The sequence below is a fragment of the Hyaena hyaena genome, unplaced genomic scaffold (assembly GCF_003009895.1).
Source record: "Hyaena hyaena isolate Hyena2069 unplaced genomic scaffold, ASM300989v1 scaffold_410, whole genome shotgun sequence".
Taxonomy (NCBI): domain Eukaryota; kingdom Metazoa; phylum Chordata; class Mammalia; order Carnivora; family Hyaenidae; genus Hyaena; species Hyaena hyaena.
The window spans coordinates 644,009-661,895 of record NW_024081042.1 but is presented as its reverse complement, the minus strand read 5'-3'; the positions used below and the strand labels follow the sequence as shown (position 1 = coordinate 661,895).

At 40.5% G+C, this 17,887-nt stretch overlaps 1 protein-coding gene across 1 annotated transcript in view; it reads right to left on the bottom strand.

Annotated features, from left to right (window-relative positions):
• Positions 1–16,884, bottom strand: part of KPNA3 (karyopherin subunit alpha 3) — a 96,278-nt gene extending 79,394 nt beyond the window's left edge. Inside the window, exon 1 of the mRNA XM_039252194.1 lies at positions 16,767–16,884. Within this exon, the coding sequence (XP_039108125.1) occupies positions 16,767–16,835 (69 nt within the window). The 5' untranslated portion in view covers positions 16,836–16,884. The remainder of the gene's footprint in view (positions 1–16,766) is intronic.
• Positions 16,885–17,887: the final 1,003 nt, after the last annotated feature.

Below are 17,887 nucleotides of genomic sequence, written 5' to 3'. Positions count from 1 at the left end.
AGGAAGTCAAATTTTCACTCTTCACAGATGACATGATACTCTATATGGAAAATCCAAAAGATGCCACCAAAAAAACCTCTATAACTGATCCATGAATTCAACAAAGTCACAGGATATAAAAATCAATGCACAAAAATCAGTTGCATTTTGATACACCAATAATGAAGCAACAGCAAGAGAAATCAAGGAATCAATCCCATTTACAGGTGCACCAAAACCCATAAAATACCTAGGAATAAACCTAACCAAAGAGGTGAAAAATCTATACACTGAAAACTATAGAAAGGTTGTGAAAGAAAACTGAAGACACAAAAAGTGGAAAAATATTCCATGCTCATAAATTGGAACAAATATTGTTAAAATTTCGTACTACCCAAAGCAATCTATATATTCAATGCAATGCCTATCAAAATAATACCAGCATCCTAGAACAAAGAGTCCTAAAATTTGTATGGAACCAGAAAAGGCCCCGAATAGCCAAAGCAATCCTGAAAAAGAAAACCAAAGCTTAAGCCATCACAATCTCAGATTTCAAGATGTACTACAAAGCTGTAATCATCAACACAATATGGTACTGGCACAAAAACAGACACCTTAGCTCAATGGAATGGAATAGAGAGCCCAGAAATGGACCCACAAACATATGGCCGACTCATCTTTGACAAAGGAGGAAAGAATATCCAATGGAATAAAGACAGTCTCTTCTTCAAATGGTGTTGGGAAAACTGGACAATGACATGCAGAAAAATGAACCTGGACCACTTTCTCACACCATACACAAAAATAAACTCAAAATGGGTGAAAGACCTAAACATAAGACAAGAAGCCATCAAAATCCTAGAGAAGAAAGCAGGCAAAAACCACTTTGACCTCGGCCGCAGCAACTTCTTACTCAACACATCTCCAGAGGCAAAGAAAACGAAAGCAAAGATGAACTTTTGGGACATCATCAAGATAAATCTTCTGCACGGCAAAGGAAACAATCAGCAAAACTAAAAAGCAACCAACAGAAAGGGAAAAGATATCTGCAAATGACATACCAGATAAAGGGTATGTCAACACCCAAAATACAAATTATCTAGTGATAAAATGGGCAAAAGACATGAATAGGCACTTTTCCAAAGAAGACATCTTGATGGCTAACAGATACATGAAAAAACGCTGAACATCACTCATCATCACGAAAATACAGATCAAAACCACAAGGAGATACCACTTCACACCAGTCAGAATGGCTAAAATTAACAACTCAGGCAACAACAGATGTTGGCGAGGATGCTGAGAAAGGGGATCTCTTTTGCACTGCAGGTGGGAATGCAAACTGCTGCAGCCTCTCTGGAAAACAGTAATGAGGTTCCTCAAGAAGTTAAAAATAGAGCTACCCTATGACCCAGCAATTACACTACTAGATATTTATCCAAGGGATACAGGTGTGCTGTTTCGAAGGGCACATGCACCCCAATATTTACAGCAGCACTATCGACAAGAGCCAAAATATGTAAAGAGCCCAAATGTCCATCGACGAATGAATGGATAAATACAATGGAGTATTACTATATCTATATACAATGGAGTTTTACTCCACAATCAAAAAGAATGAAATCTTGCCATTTGCAACTACATGGATGGAACTAGAGGGTATTATGCTAAGCAAAATTCATCAGAGAAAGACAAATATCGTATGACTTCACTCATTTGTAGAATTTAAAATACAAAACATATGAACATAAGGGAAGGGAAACAGAAATAATATAAAAACAGGGAGGGGGACAAAACAGAAGAGACTCTTAAATACAGAGAAGAAACTGAGGGTTGTAGATGGAGGGATGGGCTAAATGAGTAAAGAACATTAAGGACATTAAAGAACATAAAGAACAAGACACTTGTTAGGATGAGCACTGGGTGTTACATGCAGGGGATGAATTACTGGAATCTACTCCTGAAATCTTTATTACACTGTATATGCTAACTTGGATGTAAATTTTTTAAAAATTAAAAAAACAAAACCAAAACAAACTGAGATGTATGATAAGTATCATGGCTCTAGAAGACTTAGTATAAAAAAAGAATGTGAAATAGTTCATTAATAATCATTTTATATGTATTAGATATTGAATTGATAAAAGTTTGGATACCTTGAATTAAATTAAAATAAGCTATTAAAGATTTTAAAAAGTACATTTTTAATGGGTAATGATATGACAAGTATCATTTGAGGGTTTTTAAGTAGTATAATACTATGTCTTACTGTGATATTGTGATTTATAATAAAAAATAAATATTTGGTCTTCATCTAGTGTTCCTGGCACACAGCTTCGAAGATCCTTAGACTTTACTAAGTGTTGACAAATATAAAGGTGTCTTTCGTTATGTTATTGAAGTGACTTTTGTAAAGCCCCCCGCCCCAGATCACCTAAGGATGGGAACTGGTTGCCAGGTGAAACAACCATGTGATTAACGGCCTGGAACTTTTGGTCCCGTCCCCAGCCCCAACCTTCAAAGAGGGGAGAGGGGCTAGAGACTGACATCAGTAACCAAAGGCCAATGCTTTAATCAAGCGTGCCTCATAAAAACCCAAAATGCCCAGGTGCAGAGAACTTCCTGGTTGGTGAAAACGTGGAGGTAACAGGTAGAGTGGCACTCTTCAAGAGAGAGTGTATCTTCCATCTGGCTGATCCTGAAATATCCTTTTAAAATAATCCGGTAATCTAGTAAGTAAAATGTTTCTCTGGGCCTTGCAAGTCACTCCAGCAAATTAAACAGGAAGAGAGATTATAGGAACCTCTAATCTATAGCTGGGAGATCAGAAGCAGGGTGAGAGGTAAGGGGTGAAGTGTTGTCAAACTAAGCCCTTAACCTATGGAATCCAATGCTACATTCAGGTATGTAACATCAAACTGAATTGAACTGTAGGACAGCAGGCTCATGTGGGACAACTGCTTGGTTTGGAGAAACAGGTTAGAATTGGTATCAGAACTGACTTAACTTTTAGACACATATGTTAAAATACTGATATATACAAGATGATGTCTGGAATTTGCTTCAAAAAAATCCAGGGAAAGATGGACATGGGTAGAGATATAAATGAACAAGACTAGCCATAAATGATAACTACCTTTAAATGGTACATGGTAGTTCTATGCATCATTCTCTGCACTTTTGTGAATGTTTGAAAGTTTTCTTAAATACAGGTTTGTCATCTTAAATGTGCTGTGTTAAATAACACAAGTACTGGAATAAAGAAAAAAAACTGGTTACCAACTAGGTGAGTGACCAACATTCATTATTTCTCTATGTCCTCAGTTTCCACATCTGTGGAAAAAAAGAGTCTGGACTCATTAAATCCTGACATTTCCTGCTAGTTCAATTTTTTTTTTATGATTCAATTGAATATGACCGCTATACTCTGAATTTCATTTAACAATTCTAACTATAATCTAAAATGCATTTACAGCTAAATCTGATATAATCAACTGAAAATTGTCTACAACTATTACCAAAATAATACTACAGTCTTACCTCATCTGGGTCCGTGTTCCTAGCTATTATGTCCCCCAAATATTCTGCATTTCCCAAAACATCTTTTCTTCATGCACTACCTCTCTTAGACCCCTTTAATCCCTAGACTAATGATGCCAAATAAAATAGGGGCCATTAAGCATACTCTGTTCCAGTTTCCCTACCCTACTTCAGCCCATCCTCACCCCTGTCTGTTCTTCTCCAAAGTCCTTTCTACCTTAGGCCCTTCAAAATCTAACCACAACTTCTATCTCTTCCTTCACCTCTCTAACAGCCCTCCACTTACTCTTGGCTGAATCATTTATTCCTTTTCTAGCCAGTTCCTTAACTCTTTTGCTCTGGCTTCTTCAATTTAGCCCACAAACAACAGTCAATTCCATTCTTATAAACAAATAAAGAACAACAAAAAGCCTTCTTTTAACCCTACTTCCTCCTCCTGCTAACCTGTGGCCCTTCCTTCCCATGGCTACCAAATTTTTAAATTGAGTTTCTACTGACTGGTTCTACTACCTTAACTCCAATTCACTTCTCACTCCATCATAATCTAGCTCCCAGCCTCCTCCACTCTGGGTTTTCCACTTCTCCCTGGTGCCCAATTGCCAAATACAATGAAAGGCTTTTATCAGGTCCTCATACCTCTCCTCTCTGCAGCACTGATGTTGCACTACTGGCCTTTCTTCAGGAAACCTCCCTCCTCCTCTAAGTTCTTATACACTACTTTGTTGTAAGCTTCCTACAGACTCATTATTCACTGGCATTTTCACTAGTGTCCTAAAATGATGTACTTCCTTGGATTTTTAATTCCCCTAGTCCTTTTTTCTTCTTCTTTTTTAATTTTAGAAAGAGAAAGAGAGAAAGAGACAGCAAGGGAAAGGGATAGAGGGAAGGAGGGAGAGAAGTCCAAGTAGGCTCCACGCTGAACATGAAGGGGCTTTATCCCATGACTCTGGGATCATGACCTGAGCCAAAAGCAAGAATCAGAAGCTCAAATGACTGAGCCACCTAGGTGTCCCCCCTTTTCCTCTTATATCTAGGAACTCTTGTTTATATTATCAGCTTAATCTCTTTAATCATTGCTTGAGCTATCTTCCAAATCTTCACTACTGGCCATATCATCCTAGAATAAGGTTAGGCAACCTACACCCTGTGAGCCAAATCCAGCCTCCCACCTGATTTTATAAATAAAGATTTATTGGAAGAGTGGCACCCATCTGTTTGCCTATTGTCTATAGTTGCTTTCATGCTCACAGCAGAGATGAACAGGTGTGACATAAATAGCATGGCCCACAAAGCATAAAATAATTAACGTTTTAAAAAAATTATGACCCTTTACCAAAAAAGTTTGCTATGTTGTAGAAGATAACTAATTTTTCCTGATGTTGGACCCCAATGCCAGTGCTATTAGTCAAACCATCCATCTCTGAGTCCCCTGAGTTTTCTAACTGCTCCTTTCAAGCTCCCTTCTCACCCTCATCAATCTACCTCCTATGGTGCAACCAAAGCAACAGTTTTAAATTCACAAAACCTACTTTACTACTTAAAAATTTCTCCATAGGAGCGAGCTTTCACAGTCTGGCCCCTGTCTATCTCATCTGACTTTCCAATCACTCCACCTATAAGAAATATTAATTTATATTATTTCCCAGAACAGGCCACGCTGTCTCTTACCTCCAGATCCACCTGAAATATACAATAAAGAAATACCTGTACATTTCTCCAGTTTCAGCTAAGGCACAATCATCTCCATAAAGCCTTCTGCAGCTCACCCATGTGGAGTCTTTCGCTATGTGCCCACTATTCTCTCAACATACTTCCACTGTCAGTATTTATTTGCTTTAAATCATTTCCATAGTAATCTGCACACTTCTTGAGAAGGGACCCTGAGGCAGAGTAGAAGAATGGTTATTAAGGGCAGAGAGCTTTAAAGTAGGAAATCTAGGACTGAATTCCAGTTCTGCCTCCTCCTAGTTGTATGTTCTTAAGCAAATTACTTAACTCATCTTCACCTGCATAATAGCAATTGTGAGAATTACTTAATATTCTTCTTATAAGCCCACAGTAAGTGCTCAGCAATTATTGGTTATCATTACTTTCACTGTTTTATCTTTCATACTTAGTTCAGAATTCAGATAACTGCTGAGTGAAATAACTAAAGCAAGCTAGTTCTGCACACATTATTTTCAGCTGCATACTGGATATTTCCATCTGAAAAACATTTGGTTCCCAAAACTCATTATCTTATTCCCAACTGTTTCAATTAGCGTAAAGTGGCCAGCTTATGAAAGTCCACCTAGGATTTAACTGGCTTGAACACTGAAAGTCCTGTGTCCTGAGAACTCCCTCAGTTCTGGGCAAACCAGGATAGTTGATCACCTTAGTTATGTTGCACACCATAAAAACAGACTTAAGTTAGTTTAAGAAACAAAGGAAGGGGAGGGGTGAAGGACTGGAAGAATATAGAACAATTCACAGAAATAAAGGCAAAGCTATAGAATCTGATGAAAAACTCAGGATAAAAGCAACACCGCAGATCTAGGTGGTAGGAATTAATGAAAGATTTCTTCACAGTATTTCTTCCAAAATGAATCCCTTAGGTCCCAGTATCAGCTCATTTAAGATTTAAATGCCAGGGACAACATTTGATTGGCCTTCTTTGTATTAACCAGAAAGATTAAGGCACTTTAATTAACCAAAGTAGGCAGAAGCACTTAGATCAAAAATCTCACCAAAAGATATCCAATGGCAGAAGAGTAGCTTCCAAAGAAAGGTCAAATCAGAATGAGGTTTCCAAAAGAAGGGCATGTATGTAAGGTCACCATATCAACGACTGCTTGAACATACCACACCTTTAATACTCTATGACATAGTCACTGTCATTCATGTTATTTTCTTTTTCTCTTGGCAAACTCTTATTTATTCTTCAAGACTCAGCTCAAGTATGATCTTCTGTGTAACTTCATTCAATTTATAGTCACTCCCTTTCTTCATGCTCTCATAGTACTTTGCAAATTATGTACCTGTTTCATAGAATTTATGTTCTACACTGAGTACAGATTACCCCTGAACAACATGGGTTTGAACATTCAGGTCTACTTACACACAAATTTTTTACAGTACAGTACTGTAAATGCATTTTCTATTTTTTGTGATTTTATCAATAACATTCTCTTTTCTCTAGCTTACTTTATGGTAAGAACACAGTATATAATACGTATACAAAACACATGTTAGTTGACTTTATGTTATCCGTCAGGCTTCCAGTTAACAGTACAGTATCTGTAGTTATGTGTTTGGGGAATCAAGTTATATGTGGATTTTCAAAAGCATGGAGGTGGGTACTTCTAACCCCCGTGTTAAGAGTCCATTCTATACGCTTAGGTATATCAATCTGTCCCACTAAACTAGCAAGGATAATATTATTTATATTTACTATTTTTGGCATTAACAGTGCCTGTTTGGCCCATAGCAATGGCTAAATAAGTGATTAATAAATCTATTATCCACGTCACTAGGATATACGAAACATTAAATTAAAAGGTTAGAGTAGAGCCACTACAGGTAAACATGCCGACAATAAGAGAAAGCTGACAAACTGTGCAAGGGAGGGACAGACAAAAGAACTATGAAGAGCAAAAACTCCATAAGCACAGAAATTAAGGATAAAATTCTGACAAATCTAACAACCTGAAGGCATTACTTATATAAAACCAACAACTGATATCCATATGCATAATGGTGATTCTCAAGAAACAAGAAAATAACTAAATTACATTCTATTTAAGAAGGCAGAGAAATGTATAGGACATTTTCAGAAATGCTGACATTTTTTTAAAATGGGTTCCATGCCCAAACTGGCACTCGAACTCACAGGAGTCACATGCTCCACCCACAGAGTCAGACAGGCACCCCGCAACACTGACACTTCAAAATAAAATAAAGTCTGGTATGTAAACAAACAAACTTAAAGCCCAGAAAACTCAACCATTTAGAAAGATGAATTCCAAATATAGTCATGATTTATTTTCCCATACTTTAACTCTTAATGGTGGTATCCCAGGATGTGACAGAATTTTTAATAGCAAAACTGCCACAAAGTATAGCTATATCCTCCTTACATTTTTACTATTGCTTTATCTTCAAAGTAAAGGAACAGAGACTTGGAAATGAGAATATAGCCAAACCTTATGTTAAGAAATCAAAGTCAAGTTAGGAACAGAGTCTGTTATGGAAAGAGAAAAATGCCACTGACTTTGAAGTTAGATTTTCCAGATATATCTTCTAACTCCTTGCTGGATACCAAGAAGTCAGGTTATTCTTTTTCACTTCAAATATTACCTAGTCTATATCACACTTCACCCAAACAACTAAAATTCATTTCACCAAATATAGTGACTTTGACACTATAACATTAAAATATTTTTTATCTGAACTACCTTTATTCTTTATCATCTGAACACTCTGATCAATCTTAGCATCACTATTGGGATATATTCTAAAGTACACTGCATCACCAATGGAAGTATTTTTTTTAAATCAAAAATGCTTAAACTGAAGATAATCATGCTTCTTTTTTTTTATTTTTTTTTATTTATTTCTAGGAGAGAGAGAGAGAGAGATAGCGTGAGCAGGGGAGGGTCAGAGAGAGAGGGAGTCACAGACTGAAACAGGCTCCAGGCTCTGAGCTGGCAGTCAGCACAGAGCCCGACGCGGGGCTCGAACCCACGAACAGCGAGATCATGACCTAAGCGAAAGTCGGACGCTTAACCGACTAAGCCACCCAGGCGCCCCTAGATAATCATGCTTCTAAAACTGACCTCCAATTTACAGAAAATCAGGAGGGTGGTTAAGAAATAGGAGGAACAAGTTAAGCAACACCACAAAGCCACAGACAAATCCAGTAATTAGGACATTTTATTAGGCTGAACCGTATGTAATTGCTGATAACTTGGCTCATACTTTGAACTTCAAAAATGAAAATTTCAGGTGGTTCAACTTAATACAGGAAAACTGACCTGATTTCTTCAACAAATTAACAGCATTTATAAAATGGTGGGGGACAACAGCCAAAAGGTGGTAGCAACCATTCACCAATGGATGAATGGACAAAATATGATACCTGCATACAATGGAGTATTATTCAGCCATAAAAAGAAACGAAATTCTGACACATGCTACGACACTGATGAACCTCGAAGACATTACGCTGAGAGAAATAAGCCAGTCACAAAAGGACAAATATTGTATGATTCTACTTATACGAGGTTCCTGGAGTAGTCAAATTCATGAAGAGAGACAATTAGAAGGAAGGTTGTCGGGGGTTGGAGAAAGAGGGAATGCAGAGTTACTATTTAATAGATAGTTTCAACTATGAAAGATGAAAAAGTTCTGGATATGGGATAGTGATGACTATTACACAGCAGTGTGAATGTACTTAATGTCACAGAACTATACACGTAAAATAGTTAAAATAATAAATTTTACATTATGTATATTTACTATAATAAAAAAAATGGTGGGAGAAGCCTATTCTAGATTGAAGGAGATTTAAGAAACATAACCAAATATAATCTGATCTTGTTTAATCCTGGTTCTAATGACCAAATGGCTAAAAAAAATAAGTCCGGGACAACTCAGGAAATTTTTAAATGCAGACTAGATTAGATATTATTAGGAAATTATTATGTCAGGGTGATACAGTATTTATGTAAGAATACATTATTTTTTAGAGAAGTAGCCTTAAGTCTTTAGAAGTAAAATGTCATGGCGTCTGTTATACATATAGAGGGAAAAAAGATGAAACGAAGAGAGCAAACTGCTACTTATTATATCTATGTAATGTGCATATGGGATTAATTATACGATTCTCTCTACTTTCCTAAATATTAGAACATTTCCACAATTAAAATAAGAAAAATTCAAAAATTATTTAACTATGCATATCTCTTAATCTCCCAACATCTTACCTATCATAATAAAAAGTTTGAACTTGATTTGGAAAGCAAAAGGAAAAGGTACTAAAAGATTAAAAGTTTTAGTTCAAAGATGCATTGTAAGAAAATTCTTGTGCTCGTGGTACCTCGTATGGATATATTTATTCAAGAAATGTTTCAGTGCTTATTCCTCTGTTCCAGTCACTGTACTAAGATGTAGGCAAAGGAGATATACAGTCTACGTGCTCAGAAAGCTCACGATCTAGTTAGAGAAAGAGATAAAACATAATGGAAATATATTAATCATAACTGCAATGAGAAAGATATGTTAAGGAGCAAAGAATGATACCTAACTCAACCTGGGAAGATAGGGGAGATTCAGAAACTTTCTGATAAGAGCTAAACCCAGAGTTGAGCATTTAAAGGGGGGTAGGAATTAGCCAGGCAACAGGAGGCAGGGAAGGATATTCCAGTCAGCAGGATAGCCCTGAGAATAGAAATAGCACTGGCAAGTAGGGCGGGATTCCAGATTATGTATAAGCATATAAGACATTCAGTGTTGCTAGAGCTTAAAGGGAGGGAGAGAGGAAGGAAAGCTGAACCTGGAAAAAATAATCAGGCATGAGACTCACTGAAAGATCTCATAAACTGGAGAAAGAACATCATTTTGGGGGCAATTTTTAACTTGCCCAAAAAGTATTAAGGCTGAAAGCGGGTTGGAGGCAGTGAACACAGAGGCAGGGCCAAAATCCAGAAACAGCACAGAGATTCGAGCTACATGACTGGCATCTGACTGAATGTGGAAGATGAGGAAGGAGTCCAAGAAGCCTCTCAAGTTTCAAGTTCAGGTCACAGTGAGGGTGATGATGCCATAAACAGAAAAAAGAAAAAAAGGCAGAACATGGCTTTAAACACTTTGAGCTTAAGAAGCTGATGTGATGCTCATGTGACTAATTTCCAGCAGATGCTTAAAAGAGATTTAAGTCCCCCACACTGAAGTGATAGTTAAAACTCAGGGAGCTGCTTGGTGTGGGCAACAAAAGCAGTCCACAGAGAAGAGGGTCACAGATAGAACCCCAAGACATGCCTACAGTCAATAGATAGGAAGAAGAGTTGGCAAAATCAACCAAAAAGGAGTATCATTGGGACAGAAGAACAAGGAGAGATTGTATGCCCTGTTAGTGAATTCAAGAAAAGTATAACCTATCTGCTATATGATACATAGATTCCTGAAAAACTTCACGTTCTACAGAATTAAGAAAAAAGAGGGAACTACATCAACATGGCTAAGGCAATAAGCACCTTTAAGACAGAACATAGGGTTAAATGGAGCCTAGAGGCAGAATATGGGTGAAGGGGCAATGTGCATACTTTCTGACTTGCTGTGTTCAACTGTGTCTATACTTCACGTGTTTATGCTCAATCTCTGTTCCTAGGGAGTGTGAAAGTTAACATGCTAGTAAAAAATCAACTCAGAAATCAAATATGAACCAACATGAATTCTGCATTAACTAACATCATTCCTCTTTAGCATTCAAGTATGAATTAGTTCATGTTACAGAAATACACTATAGCAGAAAAGACTGTCAACGGAGGGCTAGGCAATAATATCAATGCCACAGCGCCAACACCAAAAGGAATTATTGGCATCTTAGAATAATACTGTAGCTTTCACTCCCAAATATAGAGTATTTTCAAGCATATTATCCAGTCTCTCCTCAGAATATTAAATTTTATATACTGGTCACTAAATGACCACTCATAGCCCAAGGTCTTCACCTTCAGTGGGCTTAGAGAGCTCACATACAGAGAATTTGTTGTAGCCACAGCAATTTAACCCAAAGAGGTAAACGAAAGTTCACTTAAGAAAGCATTAGAGAGAAGAAAAACCCTAGGGACTGATAGTATTTAGCATGTTATTGGTGAGTCGGGAAAGACCCTACGGAGAACTTCTGAAGGGTTTTTTTCAAGTAGGATGACATGGCGTGACAAAATTACAATCTTGGTGTTCCAGAAATATAGAAAGGAGTTTGACTGAAGAAAGAGTTTGCCAGAGTGAGCCCCACTAAACAGCAAAAGAAGGTATAGAAGAGAATAACACGTGCAAAGGCACAGAGAAGAAATCGTACTGATTGCTACACCATCTCTGCTGTGTGGTTACAGCTGGCACAAAGGAGACCTAAGGAACTATGTGCGGCATCTTAAGGACTTTTAATTTTATCCTGAAGGCAAAGGCAATGATCTTACCAAGAAAGTAACATAAAAAGATTTCAGTAAGACCAACTCTCAAGATACAATGGGAAGGGAAGATACTGGCAACAGGGTAACCAGATGCACGATCACACTTACACAGGTGAGAATGACAGCGGCCCAAACTAGGGCAGCTGTGGTAAGGTTGGTATCAAAGGTAAAAACACAAGGGCTCTTCAGATAACTGACTAATACAGAAAAGGGAAGAGAAAGGAGTCAAGGATAAGACTTTAAGCTTGAGCAATTAGGTAGTACCACATACCAATAGAGGATCCGGAGAGAGAGAAGTGAGTTTGGTAATGCTAGTCAAATTTACGGATGAGAAAATATATATTATTAGTATTAATATTAGAAACTTGAGTATAAAGTTTAAGTGTTAAGTCCAAGGATATAGTTCCTTACTTATAAGGAAACTTTGCAAGAATAAAAAGAAAAGAAAAATAAATTAAATGACAAATAAGATATCAAAAAATTTTATTAGCAAGGTTTTACAATACCGATTCAGGAATTTCTATGATACAGCCAAGTTTTCTTAAATATTTTCCTCATTAATTAACTTTCAGAGGCATTTCCTGCAAGTCAGGTCTGAGGCTCCATGCAGTGGAGAGACAGTACAGTGAGCAAAAGTTCTGGCTTTCGTGTCATACTGCTTCACTTAAGTGTAGGTCCTGCCACCCTCGATGACCTAGTTACTTAAGAATCATAGGCCTCAAGTTTCCTCAGCAGTAAATGTGGATATTAATAGTATATACTTCACTGGATCATTGTGAAGACTAAATAATCCATATAAAATACTTGGTACAGATACACCGCAAACGGTTAACAAGTGTTAAGATTTTTAAAATAATCGTTATTATTGTTACTAATAAAAAATGTTACATTCTTGAGGTATGCAAGAAAAAGCAAAGTTGACCTGAGTGGCAATTACCAGAGTGTTTGATTTATAACTATTCATTAAATGGAACATTTCCATTTTGTGCACTTTTCTGTAAATATATTTGAAAAGTTTTAAATACTTGTTTAAAAGGGGGGAAAAAACCCTAAGAACAATGCCTTACATGAAAAGGTCTGGTATTAAAATACCCATTCAAGGGATGACTGGGTGGCTCACTCAGTCCGCTGGGCATCCAATTTCAGCTCAAGTCATTACCTTGCAGTTCATGAGTTCGAGCCCCGCATCAAGCTCTGTGCTGACAGCTCAGAGCCTGGAGCCTGCTTCAGACTGTCTTCCCCTCTCTCCGCCCCTCCCCTGTTCATGCTCTGTCTCTCTCTCTCTCTCTCTCTCTCTCTCTCTCTCTCTCAAAAGTAAACGTTAAAAATTAAAAAACAAAAAAAACAAAAACACCCATTCTAGACCAAATGAAGATAATTAAGTTTCCTTTTCACAATGTACTCCCTAGTTTTTGCTATAAAATCCATTCCTCTTACCCAAGCTCCCACTGCTATCTCGTAGAATTACTCCTCCCCCTATCTGTATCTACAGACTTCAGGATAACTTTCATCCCCTTTCTCCACTGTGAGCTTTCCTCAGAAGAGGAAGAGAAAGGAAGAGGAGGAGGAGGAGGAAGTTCAAATCCTCATTCCATGTTATGACTATCCCCAATCTTGATTTTTTTTTTAATTCCTCTCTACATATGGGATAAGAGCGTTATTCCTCCAGAACTAATTCTAGATATTACTGACAGTCACCTTTTTCCATTGCTCTAATCATGTTGTACCTTCTAACTCTGCTCTGGAATAAATTCCTTCTGATCTCCCTACCAGGAACTGTCCAAGCAACTCTTTGCCACAAACATATTAGACCCCCACAGGCCATCTGGAAGTCTCATCTCTTCATTCTCTAATCTAATTGCTCTTCTTTTTCACTTGGGTCTTTAGTCACTAATTTCTTCTGTGCGCTGTTCAAGTTCAGCACATACTTCCTATAATATTCACCAACCTCTTTTCTGTGAAGCCATTACTGACTGAATGACTATGAAATTAAATGACTCTCTTCCTTAGCCATCTCCCCAGTCACAATTTCCTGTTAATGGAACAGGTATAACTTACTCCTTTAGAAAAATATATATTTTATACTTGCACCTAGCATCTTATTTGTGTATCAGCTGGTTGTATACATTATAATGTTTTCTTTTTCATCTATCTTATATATGAAAAGGTAGGAATATCTCATCAGAGTATATGTCACCATTTTTTAAATAGTCTGATAATCACGGCTACTTAGTCACAAAGCTAAGTTATAGCTTAAGTTTCTGATTTAACACAGTTTCTTTTTTTTAAAATTTTTTTTAATGTTTTATTTATTTCTAGGAGGGAGAGAGAGAGAGAGAGAGAGAGACAGCGTGAGCAGGGGAGGGTCAGAGAGAGAGGGAGTCACATACTGAAAGAGGCTCCAGGCTCTGAGCTGGCAGTCAGCACAGAGCCCAACGCGGGGCTCAAACCCACGAACCGCGAGATCATGACCTAAGCGAAAGTCGGACGCTTAACCGACTAAGCCACCCAGGCGCCCCGATTTAACACAGTTTCTAATGAAAAAAACTAAATTAGACACAGTGTCTACTCTTGGTTGTACCTAAATCTACAACAAAGGCACTTAGCAGGTTTGATCCCTGATCAGTTCACCCTTTAGTGACACCCCCTTCTTTCCCAGAAGTCCTACTGCACTCTCTCAGGACTGTTCCACTACTCTTCCCACAAGCCTGCAAAGCCCCTTCGTTTTGCCCTCCCTTTTCCTGCATTTTGCCAGGCCAACCTTCCATCATCTTTCAGGATTAGTTTACTTCAATTCATTCACTATGAATCAACCAAAACATCTCCCTTGACTGCTCAGCCTCAAGTTAGAATTTTCTCAGAATACACTTATTGATGTACCACATTGTAATTATCAGTTTACTTTTCCATTATTCCCACTGAACTGTAAACTCCTTGAGGTACAGACTGAATTTTATTCTTTGGTATTCCCAAGACCTAACATTGTCAGACATCCAACAGACAATTAGTGAAGGAATGCTCATACTCGCTTGGTGTCCTTGTACATGCGACATACACATTCTCATATTTCCTCGTCTAAAGTACGTTCCTCCTGTGAGTTGGGGGTAATTCTATAACTAGTTCATATGTTGTTATAAGGAATTACTGAAGTCTCATGAAGCTCCTAGTATAGTGTCTGCCACATAGAACTATCATTTGAATGTCTGCTATTTTATGCCTTAGTTACTCTAACATATCCTGGGAAATGTAATGTTGTGACTAATACTTTCAGGCTGAAGGCTTAGTAACCATGCGTCTTTTTCATGCATCTAGAAGTCATTAATTACATTCTGATGATCAACAAATATTTAGCATGTACCTATTATGTGCAGGAGTCCTTACTAGGTGGCATTGAGTTTCCAGATAATAATGTAGGCAAATAATAAAACAAAAACCTGCACCAATATCCAAGAGAAGAAACAATGTTGCTGGTTCTTCTGTACAAACAATATGGGCATTTTTCAAACTACATAAGTTTTGCTTTATAATAGTGGTAAGCTTCAAGAAAGATGGAAAAAGTTCAAAATTAACTCCTATCATCAAGTGGACCAATTAAGGAGGCAGTTCCAAAATTTCTTGTTGCTATTCCTAGGTTTCGCTTTTGCTTAGAGGTATTTCCCACAGTAGAAATTTAACCATGACCAGGATAGAGATAGATGACCTTTATTTGTCTTATTCAAATGGGAATTTCACAGAATTTCCTCAGGTTTTTTCCAATTAGCTTTAATTTTGTAGCTCTGAAAAATGGCCTGAGTTTTGTGTTTCTCTACAAAACAGAACGCTGAAGGTTGCCCCACCACCTTCTCTAAGACAAGATAAAATGCACACTTCTTAGTCATGCTGGCCCTTTATGAAGAATTACAAAACTGCGAATCGTGTCATTTAGTATTAGAAAAGGAGGCTGTGGACTTAAAACCACGTTCTCCCTAACAAATCGAGAGGTCAGAGTCCCAGGGAAGTTTGTGCAGTATACTACACTGCTTTCAGTAGCTGCAGAGAGACCTCTAGCGCTGCCTCAATAAGCCGAGTTTGCAAATAGTACCTGCTAATGTCACCTTAATGAGACAATGGCAACATGCTGAGTAGCAACGAACTCAGTGACCACGATGTTTACAGTTTTGCAACCACTTGGAAATTCTACCAGCTTGAAGCAAAAGGTACATACAAGACTGTAAGAACCTATGTATCCAATTTATTTTGGTAAAACGTGTCAAAGAAATTATCATCCTATGCACAATTCCACTACAAGAAAGGCTAAGAAAACAGGTCCTGTGAGCGGAGGTCGGAACAACGTCTCTTCCAAAGCCTCAACACAATAGATGGTAAACTATTGTCCACCTTCAGCTTGCTCCAAATGCCAGCAGTAACAGAGTACGAGCTGTAGAACAGCTCAGTACGACCGGTCCAAAGGACAACACTGGAATATGAGAAAATGGTCCTGGCGCATCCTACCCTCCCCCATCCACCACCCTCAAACAAGTCAGTTACCCGGCTGGTCCCCACCCCCCTCTGCGGGCCGCCACCGCCCGCCTGGGCCCCGCTCGCGGAAGATATGCGCGGGGACCGGCACAGCGCCGGCTCCATGTGCGGCAGCGCGGGAGGTACCGAGGGGGCCGTGCCGGGAGGGAGGCTGCACCGGCAGCGGGCGCGAGTCGCGGCCGCCTCCTCCGCGGTGCGGTCGACGGACCCGGGTGGCAGCATCCCCGGCCCGCGAGGCGCCGACCCGCGGACCCCGCCTCAGCTCCACATCCCTTCCTCGCCGACAGCAGGCCGCGCCCGCGTGACGGGGCCGAAAACCCCGGCATTTCCCGGTCCTCGCGCCGGCAGCTTCGGAGGGCGGGTGCAGCCCGGCCCGCGGTCCCGTCGCCCGCTCCGCCCAGCCCGGGGCCGCGGTGACTGAGGTGGCGGCCAACTCCGACCCACCGCGAGCCGGCGAGAACCAGCCCGGCGCCGGCCCCCCGCCCCTCCCCGCCGCCGAGGGGCCGGCGCGGCCAGGCGGGCGAGCCGGGCGGGCCCAGCCCGAGGAAGCACACTCACTTCCACATCGCGGCCCTTGTTCTTAAAGCTCTTGATGCGGTGGTTTTCCAAGCCCGGGTTCTCGGCCATGGCTGCGCGCGGCTCCGGCGGCGGCTACTCCTGCGGCTGCGGCGGCGGCGGCGAGTCTCGGCGCGGGAGGGGGAGGTGGGGGAGGGCGGGAGGGGATGGGAGGGGGAGGGGGAAAGGAGAGCACGTTCCGTGACGCCTCCGAGCGCGAGGTGGCAGCAGCGCCGGGGGAGGCGCAGGCTGACTGCCGGGCGGGGCGGGGCAGGAATGGCGCTGAGGAGTCGCGCGCGCCCGGCGAGTTGGGGTCACGTGATCGGGGGGGCCACCCGCCTGGAGGCTTGCCGGACCTTTCTGGGATGACCCCCGCCCCCACCCCAGCAAGGCCTCCCCACAACCCCTCGAGGATGCAAGTCGGCCACCAATGGAGCCTATTGAACGGCTTTTACTACCCCTGAAACGCGGGGCTGCAAGCGGAAACTACAGTTCCCAGCATGCCAGGTACCAGCGGGAGTAATTCTCCTGGCCTTGACAGAACGGAAGAATGCCGGGAACCCTATCCGCGCGGCTTTCGGTGCAGCGCGCTCGGTGCGCCTGGGCGTGAGGCCCCGCCCCCAAGGCCGCCTCTGGGCGGGCAAGTGGGAGGAGCTCGCCAGGAGATGGCACCTTGCGCCCTATGGGAGGGAGGGGGCGGGACTTCCTGGGAGGTGCACCTCGCACCCAGCTGGCTAGAAAATTAGAAACCCATCGACGGTTTGTGCTCCGTTTATTTGCTTCTTCAGGGTCTCTTGGAATAGCAGCCACCCTCATTCGCTGTTCCCTTGCTCTGTTTTGGTTTTATAAATAACAATTATTTCTATCTGAAACGTTTATATGCGATGTATGTGTTTATGTGTGTGCTACCTAGCTTACCGCACTGGAATTAGCTCAGTGAGAGCAGGGACTTTTGTTGGTTTACTGGTGAATTCTTCGCTTCAAAACAGGGCTTGGCACGTCGTGAATACTCAATAAATACTTGAACAAATTAGCGCTTTAGCGTCGTCTTTCGGTTTCTTCATCATCCTCCCAGGCCCAGTTCTGCAATCTTCACTCTGGCAGTTGTGCATTTCCGTGTCCCC